Here is a 9931-nt window from a genome sequence, read left to right on the forward strand (position 1 = left end):
TTTTTTATTTACTTAAATAGGGACACTTGCATGTACGTGGGGACCAGAATTTGACTATAAATAAATAAAACACTACTCAAGAAGCACGTTTCAATGTAAATGTCTTATAGGAAAATATCTTAAAAAGACACAGGGTATTCCTTTTCTAGCAAAACTCCCTAGAGACACTTGTGACCTTTAAATATATCCATTATTTTTCCCTTAACATTCTAAGTCATAGAATAGAATCATAGAATAGTTAGGGTTGGAAAGGATCTTAAAATCATCTAGTTCCAACCCCCCTGCCATGAGCAGCAACAACTCACAATAAACCATATCACCCAAGGTTCTGTTCAACTTGGCCCTGAGCACTGCCAGGGATAGAGTATTCACAACTTCCCTGGGCAGCTCATTCCAGTACCTCACCACCCTAACAGTAAAGAATTTATTCCTTATATCCAATCTAAACTTCCCCTATTTAAGTTTGAACCCATTACCCTTTGTCCTGTCACTACAGTCCCTAATGAATTGCCCCTCACCAGCATCCCTATAGGCCCCTTCAGATACTGGAAGGCTGCTATGAGGTCTCCACGCAGCCTTCTCTTCTCCAGGCTAAACAGCCCCAACTTTCTCAGCCTGTCTTCATACAGGAGGTGCTCCAGTCCCCTGGTCATCCTCGTGGCCCTCCTCTGGACTTGTTCCAATGGTTCCATGCCCTTTTTATGTTGAGGACACCAGAACTCCACACAATACTCCAGGTGAAGTCTCACGACAATATGATGGACAGTGGCTTAGCAACTTCATTCGCCAGCTCCTTCAGGATCCGTGGATGGATTTCATCAGGTCCCATGGACTTGTGTATGTCCAGGTTTTTAAGATGGTCTCGGACCAGATCCTCTCCTACAGTGGGCCCAAGTTCTTCATTCTCACAGTCCCTGTGAGCTGATCAAGTCCATGGAGCTGTTTGAGTTACACTAGATACTGTGAAGAAAACAAATATTAATTTTTTACAATAGGAGAGGAAGACTGTGTATAACTGATGAATAGAATAAAATAGTCATGTATGAAATGACCCTTTATTACTCAAAAATAAATTCTGGTATATAATGCAGCTACTGTATTGTCTCATGAGTTTATTAATCCTTCCTTATTCTAACACCACTGTGAACACTGGGAACCACATATATGTTGGCACAGAATGAATATAGTCCACCAAGCTTTTTTAAAATTGGCAATGAACATGCTTGAAATTGAGAATCCTCTCAAGAGCCTAAAACCATTTTATCTAAATTAGTGAGAAGTCATTTTATGTTTTAAGTACCTAGTTGAGGGAGGATAGGTAAATCTATGGCCCACATAAAAAGTTTTCCAAATCACAATGTGTATCATCAGATTTAGTCTTCATATGTGTATCTTCTATGGTTTCATGAACATAAACTTGATGTGGGTTTTTTTTATTTTGTTTTGTTTGTTTGTTTTGTTGTTGTTTGTTTTGTTGTGGGTTTTTTTTTAGTTGTTTTGAATTGGTTTTTACCCTGTAGCCCTTTGTAAGTCCAGATGAGCTTAGAAATCAATTTGCTGTTGAATGGCAATGTCTGATCCTATCAGCAGTTGCTTGGTGGAGTTCCCATTGACCCTTCTGGCTCAACTCTTTGGCAATAATTCCTTGGACTACCACCGATTTTCTTGAATCACAGGTTTTAAGAGAATCAGTTCACTTACAGTGCCTATGTGAGGCTCACTGGCATTGTATGATGTTTATAAGCAAAGACCCGTATCCTCAGATGTAGCAAATCTAAGCAATTTTTAATAGGGCTATTCTGGAAAACTCTAAATTTTGCAACTAACTTAGTAAACACGTTGTCTGGAATGACTATGACAGATATTTATCTTACTCATTCAGGACAATAAATGAAAATCCCCTTGTAGGCTTTTGCTCTGAAAATGAAATAAATCTATAGATGGAATTATTTTTATTTTATGATAGTACTGATGCACAGAAACTTTCTCCATCTCAGATGTGCAATTTTGAGGAGAGATTTTTAAAAATTTTTAATGGTCTGTGCTAACATAAAGTCAACTTAATCTATTATCTAGTTGTGGGATTGAGTAGGATTTTGGAGATTATCAGTGATGGAATACCTTTATACAAGTACAGTGTCTAGGCTGCTCTCAGCTGCAGTGAGATTTTTTTGTGTTTATGCTAGTATTATAATGCAGAAAAAGTGTCAGAAGTTAGCTTGTCTCAATTTTTAGCTATGTTATAAGGACATTTCAACTTCATAAGGTGTAAAAGGAACAAAATGCATGTTTTAAGATGTCTGTGGTATATGTTTAATTTCAGTAAATGAGAGTTCCTGAGGGAATGGGTGCAAATTTATGTTAGAACTTATCTTTCCTGCTGAGATCGTAGAGATCTTAGAATGCTTAAACCTCCACACGGCACTTCCAGTGGCATTAACAGAAATTTGCTCAGTCGAATCTGAAGGGTGATATCCACTGTCTTTCAAAATAATTATTTTCTCAAGCATTCAGTGCTTGATCAGGATGAATTATGAAAACCCTTTTGAACATGATAAAGCTGGACATTACTGCTTGCTTTTAAAATGTTTTGATTATCTTAGTCATGAGAACTGACCAAATTTGATACCTACCTATGCCTAAGGCATACATCATGTTGTCACACAATTACAGGTACTAGCAATGCTTGAATATGCCAATAACAGTCAACATTCTCAGTAGTTATCAACCAAAAGGCAGTCATCAAAACCACTGCATTGGTTGTTCTTGTATTAATCTAAGAGAAGAACTAATGTGGAAAGACAGAAATTCATTGGTTTCTGTTTGCAGTATTTTGCCAGATTAGTCCTTTGGAAGAGTGTTTTATTTTACAGCATCCCTTACACAAACCCATCTTTGTATTGAGTGTAATAGAGACTGACATCTGAATCCACTTTGTTCCTAGTAGTGCTGCAGTATCAGGTAGCAGTAGCCATCTCCTGGTTACAGGAGGGTGAAACCCAGGGTAACTTCTTTCATCAGCTGAACTCCACTCAACAGAAACTACTATTTCCCCACTCAGACTTCTATCCCTGACGAGGCTGGTCTCAACAAGCTCTTCCCAAAAAGCACCCCGTGGAGGGCTGGCTGCCAGGCTGCCTCTCTGAGCCCCCGGCAGGCAGCTGGATGGTCGTGGCGGAGAGGGAGCGGTTCAGCACCACGGTCAGCGCACGGCGCCCTCCGGCCGCTTACGCCGGGCGGGGACCGGCGCAGAGGAGCGCGGAGGGAAGGTGGGAAGAGGAGGAATTTCTACCTCGATGCTGATGGTTTCCACCGGGAGCAGCAGTAAAACAAAAGGTCAAAGCATGCTATTTGACCTCCTGTACTCTATTTTAAACCGACGAAAGGACAAAACTGTTTCACCGACACAAATGGAGTTGAAAACACGGTTCTTCATTACCATCATGCTCTTCACAATGTGTTAGTTTGAAAGAAGCAATTTGTGAAGCAATAGGGTTTGGTTTTTTTCTCTTCATTTCAGTGAGTGGCAAAATTGTCTGTCTGCTGAGGGCAAGGGTAATAGCTGCTGATTACCAGATCTAGCGTAAAATTAAGGAGCTAAAAGAGAAAAGGTATAAAGGGGAGAAAGTGGCACACTATGTTCAAAAAGATCCATTCTATATTTCATCCCAATTCCCACCGAAGAAATGTGACAGATGACATCCCTTACTTTGAAGGCACCGGTTCTGCGGTGAGACTGATCCGCAGCACTTCTATGTATGTCCTTGGAGGTGAGCAGGAAAAAGTTAGTGAACCACTAAAAAAATGCAGAAGTACAACCAGCATCGACTCTTGCTTCCAGCCCAAAGAGGAAGACAGAGACTGGATGTACTCGAAGACTCAGGACTGCTTGAAGTATTTACAGGACCTGTTAGCATTGAGGAAAAAATATCTTGACAACATCAAGAACTTGAAATCTATGCATATGGCCGCAGATTCCCCAATGTCCACAAAATCATCCAAAACTGGAAAGAAGTCATTTCTTCCACTTCCTTCCAAAGAATCTTCTAAGGTAATTCTTAAGAGCTTTTGCCATGTACTTGGTCCTAATCTGCGAAGCAATTGAAGCTGTATGTCGTGTGTTGATTTTCTGCTTCATTGGTCTCAGGCAGTTGTCATTTTACTGTTACATCAGTTGAAATGTTGCTAAATACCTGAAGATTCTTTCTGAGTAGTGTGAAATTAAGTATGAATGGTCATAGAAACAAATGTATATTCCTACTTTTGGGGAGGGTGTGTGTGTGGAGTATGAGAAGCAAAGTGGCATGACAGTAGGGCATGTATCTGAAAACATGTTATGAAAGAGTGAGCTGTTCTCTCAATACTCTGGCAGGCTATTTAAATGCCTCTGAGTTCTCCATTGTGGTTATTTAAAGCTGTTAATGACTGACAAGCACAGTAATCCCTAGGTTTACTGGCAGTCTTTTTATTGGCATAAAATTACTTACACAAAATAATTGTAAATTCATTGAAATAAATAGGAATTTTTCTGACTGGTCAGATAGCTTGTCAGTGCTACATTTAGCATCAGTGCAAGCTCTACTGATGGGCTGTCAGGAATGAGAAATTCTTAAGGGTTCCTTACTCTGTCCATTAATAAGTTGGCAGATCATTTTGAGACATTATATTTCTTTACCCTTTAATGATACCACAAAAGCAAAACTGAAATATCATTTTTAGTGCAAACTATTTCCACGTATCCTAGAAAGAAAAGCATTGCAAAGCTTTGTCCTGGTTGCAGTTTATAGATTGCACGTCTTTAGACCTTTCAGTGGTTAATTTGACTCTGGACTTGATGCAGTGAGGACAAATGGAAGAATTGCAACAGGGGGGGGGAATCCATTCAGGTTACACAACCACAAACATGACTTTGACAGCAAATACACAGGTTACTCAGTGCGATCTTTAAACTGGGTAATAATGGGGATGGTGGAAAGAAGGGCTGTTTGGCTGACTTATCGATTAAGCTGGACTTCCCAAAAAACTATTGCCACAGTTAGATGTGTTACAGCAGATTGTCAGAATGGTTGAAGCTAAGCTCTTTTGCAGGCATTCCTTAACCAAAGGACAAGGCTCACGTGTTCAGGACTAGGTAGCACATTTTTCAATTTTACATTTTGATCTAATACCCTTTTAGTCAGTGGGATTTTAATTTTGTTTTATTAGGCTTTATGTCATCCTTTCAGTGCACAGTGACTCTCAGAAACTAGGAATAATAGGAGGAAACAATATTCAGCTCAGTGGGCTGGAGAAGATAGATTTTATAAAGACATTATTATTTAGGGCCAGAAAAATAGCCGAAGAGAATGACAGAGATATAGAAGAAAGGCCTGGTGGTGCCAGGTGCCAGGAGGAAAATCTCAACATTATAGACACAGTCTGTGAACTGACTTTTTACACTGAGAATGATTGGCTTGAAGTAGCAGAGATTTACAGCATGACAGTTCCATGATGAGCTGAGCAGTGATGTAACGGAGCAATGCATGACTAACCATCAGCCAGGTGGGGAAAAAATGAGTGCAAAATGGTACTAAAACAGTGGACCAGGAAGCTGGGAGATATATTCTGCACAACTAGGCTTCATGTAGGCTTGTGAATCTCTAAGATTTGCCACTGAAAATACTAGTTAGGAAAAACAAACTAATCTCCTACAGGCTGAGGCTAAAAACACTGTCATCTGACTGTGGCCAGCTAGACCTTATGTATGGACAACTGACTGGCATGCTAACTCCATGAGCTGTCCCCTTAAGAACAGACAGGGACATGAGCAGGACATGCCACCCACAAGTCATTCTTGCCAACACAAACGGCAGGATCACAGCTATCTAGCTTTGGCTTTGCAAAAATTAGGGAGAGGTCATGGAGACTTCTAGAATAGCCAGAATCCTCTGCTTCCTAACTACAGATTTTATGTTAACATATTGCAAGGTTCATTTTATCACCAAGCTTGAATGGTTTTGTCCTTGACTACCTGTTTGTGTTAAATTGGCTGCCAGTGGAAATTCACTTCTTTCTCCTACATGCTGGATGATTAACAGGAAAGGACTTTGTCCAGACAACCTTGTCATGATGGGAGGTTTAATCCAAAGATCTCTAGGACCTGGACTACAGGCTGACTGCATGGATTCAAAATTGCCACTTGGGTCTACTAAGAGAAAAGAATGGAGGAGTGGGTCAAATGCTGGAAGTACATAGGCATTTCTTTAAAATGGTTTTTAACCTCTAAGGGCTTAGTCATAATAGCAGTTACTATTTCCAGTAGATGTGTGGTAGCAGCTATCTTTTAGCACTTCTGAGGATTTCAATCAACCCATAATGTCAGAAGAAGAATACGCTACCTCATCTCTCTTCCTCCACAAAACAGGGAACAAGCTGGTCCTTCAGAGATGTGCTACAACATGTATCCTTTGTTTGCGTGTTTGAAAACCAAGGCAGCAATTTTCTGACTTGGTATTGCAAAACAATACACCTAGCTCAGACTGGCAAGGAAAATATACAGCTCCTCATTAGGTAGAACACAGCAGGAAGTATTCATCCCATATGGACCTACAGAATTGCCAGCCAAGGCTTTATGACTGCTGCAACATTTATAGGCAGGCATTTGCTTTTTTATCAAGACACAGGCTCCTAATTTTAAACCCTCTGGCTTTCCTGTGGGAATTAGCACAGTGTTGAATGACTCATATTTTAGCACACACGATCCTTTTCCATTTCAAAAGGACTTTAGCAATTTAGATCTGTATTCATTTCACCTAACCTAGGCATTTTAATAAGATGCTTGATTTAGTAACCAAGTTACCCCACAGTCCCTTTGCAGCTAAGAGAAAGAGCTGCCTGCAGAGGAGAATTCAGCCTACCTGAGGCCTGACTCATCTTCTGAAGATGCTGGAGCCCTGCATTAATTACAGAAGGAACCCTGCATGACTACGTTTCTAATGTGTGTCTCATTAAGTGCCTACTGCTAGGTAGAATAAATTAGGCCGCAAAGCCCATCTGTCACTTAGCCACCTAATTAAATGGACTGATACTGGGGCTCTGAGGGATTTTATAACACCTGGCTGGCAGTGTCCAAGTAGAAGATGTTTGGTGTTGAGCATGTAACAAGATGGACATTTGTTAAACTGCTGTCCCACTTTCTTTGATGGCTACAACCTGTGGAGTGGTCTGACCTATGTCCTTTTCTAGCTTGAAGTACGGAGTCAATACAATGTTTTCAGCTTCCTTATACAGTTTGCTCATTAAGAGGTCATTGTGTCCAACCCTTAACTAACCTTTCTCTCCCTATCTGATCAACAGGCATCCACAGAAAGAAAAGGTCCACAGTCCAGTTCAGATGTAAGGGAAGCAATAGCTTTCTTTGACTCAGTTATTGCAGACCTGGATTCAGAGAGATGGCGGAGAGTTCCTGACATGCATCTGCCAAATGTGGATGTTGATTTTGATGGTGCAGTATAAGCCAGCCAAAATAAGATTATTTTTGGTGTGCAAAGGGTGGAGGGAGGAGTGGCATTGTAAGACCATGTGTGTTTATTTAATGAACAGTTTGCCTCCCAGTTTTGTTTCCCAAATCTAGAACCGTTGTATGCAGCATGTGAAAGTACAATAATATATTGCTTGTTCCCTGCTGAAAGGGTACAACTATTTTATGTGTGGCCATTACATGACCAAATGTAGCACGTGTAGTGCTGGAATAGTGCTTGCTTTCTTCTCAGGGCTGAATTCTTTCTTCATCTGTTTTTCATTTTTCTCATTGAGAAATGGCTGGATGTTTCCTCTCCAACCAGCAAAAAAAAAAAAGTCATTTGGAAATAAGACTAAATAATGGTACATTTCCACCAGAAAGGGTGGGATTGCCCAACTAAATGAAGATGTTGTCATCTGAGCTTATCTTCTATCCTAGTATAATCAGTGGAGAGAAAGTGACATTTCTCTCCTTTGTCTTAGGCTAAAGTGGATATCTAAGAGGCCTGATTAGCTGTGCCTTAGGAGTGTCTATAAAGGGACTAACTCTGACATAGCTGTGCATGTAAATTATCACAGGTGAACTGTTAACACCACATTATCTTATGTCTTTCAGTTGCTACCACCACAAGTGAACACAGTTTACATTCAAACTGGATTCTTCGCGCTCCCCGGAGATATTCACAAGAGACTGCCCAAACAGCAAAGGCTGCAAACCAATCTCAAAGAAACAGCCAGCGGGGAACCACTAACTCTAGGAAGAGGTTGGAAAGACATCCCATGTACTTGCCCAAAGCTGTGGAAGGGGCATACAGCACTTTAAAATTTAAGCCCAAAACACGTAAAAAAGAATATTGAAAGAATATTCCCTCTTCAGCTGAAGATAGAATATCTGAAATAGGACATGTAAGACTTGCTTTTGTTTTTTAGCCTCTAATCCATCTCATGCTGTGGAAGTGACGTGTGCAGTTACTGAAGATTCTTTGTGTGGGACATATTTCAAGCCATGGCTATTCCAGTGTTGGACTCATATGAGGGTTTAACTCATTGAGTTCATTGTGCCTAACAATACTGCTTTGTCATTCAGCCTGGGGGGAGCTCCAGCTTGACAAGCCTCTTTTTCTGGGGCTGTTATTGAAAGCAATGATTTAGAGATTGCCTGGTGCAGTAATTTTTCTTTTGAGTCTAGTACAGCAGTTCAAGCAGTTCAGTGAGTATGCTGGAGCTGTTGCACCACTGCTTCCAACTTCAGAGCACTGAAGCAGAATTTTCTCTTTTTTTTGCATGGGAAAATTTGTATGTGCCATCATTGATTCTATGATCTGAGAGTGTACAACAGCACTGAGGTGCAAGCAAGCTGTGGTACAAGCAGAAGAAGCTACAGTGAAGGAATCAGCATTATAAACCTGTGTTTGGAGGAATTGCTCCAGTGTGAATTGAAAAAACAAGCTATCTTGTGCTCTGCTTGCCACTGGGAATTGTTCTGTCCTTGGATACAACATCAAGGGATTCATTACATGCAAAAATGCATTCAACCTTTTTTCATATGGTTGCACCACCTGTTAGTTTTTTTCTATTTTAACACCCAGTTGCTGCATCTAGACATCCCAATGCACACTAGAAAAGCTTAATGTCTTGGAAAAGAGCACTTTGAGAATAAATTGGAGCAAAGGTTGTTTTCAAATGCAGCAGACAATCTGCAGATAAATCCACTGTATCAGCTTTAGATTATATCTAATATTTGGTATTCTGCTACTTCATTATTAAAGACTCTACATGAGGAAGAATGCAGTCTAGAAGTGTTCCCCTTTGGGCTTTTTAGTCTTAGAGGTGGTACATCTTCCACAGGATACTTGGAATTGTTAAGACCTATGTCTGCCTGTTCCACTGATGTACAGCAATGTACAAATGCTTACGAAGTGACAAGGCAATAGCACCCTGTAGAAATACGAGCCTATGGCCCTTCAGATACGGCAATACCATTTATATCACAGGCATCAGTCTGAACCACAACCCCCAGCTCATGCTTCGTCTTAAGAATTTGCAAGGGTATTTGGGATCAAGCCTTTGCTTACTTTATTTTTTTCCATCTGGTGTTCAATTGGTGGTTCACTGTGACAGGTGGATCATGGCAGCACTGGTATGACCAGGTGGTGATTCACTGGTGATTTCTTGTTTCTATGTTTAGTTGTTTTCACGTCCACAGACTTGGATAAATTTCCTAAGGTGCTAGCCATCAATATAACCCATCTGATAAAACTCCACGAACCTTGTGCCCACCACACAGAACATTTGGCAGGTGGTAGTTCTTGCTGATTTATCTTCCTAGTCTTTGGGACTGAGTTAATCAAATCGCATTTCTGCGGTGATGTGGAAGTACCTCTCAGATCTCAGTGATCTAGGACGCTTTCTGTCATGAGATAGGAGAGTG

The 9931-nt window shown here is 40.6% G+C and overlaps 1 protein-coding gene across 1 annotated transcript; it reads left to right on the top strand.

Annotated features, from left to right (window-relative positions):
- The first annotated feature begins 3637 nt into the window (after nucleotides 1-3637).
- On the top strand, nucleotides 3638-9646 carry C2H13orf42 (chromosome 2 C13orf42 homolog). Its single transcript, XM_031047691.2, has 4 exons — nucleotides 3638-4051; nucleotides 7336-7483; nucleotides 8117-8350; nucleotides 9552-9646. The coding sequence occupies exons 1-4, from the start codon at nucleotides 3638-3640 to the stop codon at nucleotides 9644-9646; spliced, it is 891 nt and encodes a 296-aa protein (XP_030903551.1).
- Nucleotides 9647-9931: the final 285 nt, after the last annotated feature.

This window comes from Melopsittacus undulatus, chromosome 2 (assembly GCF_012275295.1).
Source record: "Melopsittacus undulatus isolate bMelUnd1 chromosome 2, bMelUnd1.mat.Z, whole genome shotgun sequence".
Lineage (NCBI taxonomy): Eukaryota > Metazoa > Chordata > Aves > Psittaciformes > Psittaculidae > Melopsittacus > Melopsittacus undulatus.

Excerpts from the sequence above, each read along its gene's own strand:
- C2H13orf42 (XM_031047691.2), top strand. The coding sequence starts at position 3,638 with ATGTTCAAAAAGATCCATTCTATATTTCATCCCAATTCCCACCGAAGA. Across the intron at positions 4,052-7,335 it reads CTTCCAAAGAATCTTCTAAG|GCATCCACAGAAAGAAAAGG; the intron begins GTAATTCTTAAG and ends TCTGATCAACAG. Across the intron at positions 7,484-8,116 it reads TGTGGATGTTGATTTTGATG|TTGCTACCACCACAAGTGAA; the intron begins GTGCAGTATAAG and ends TATGTCTTTCAG.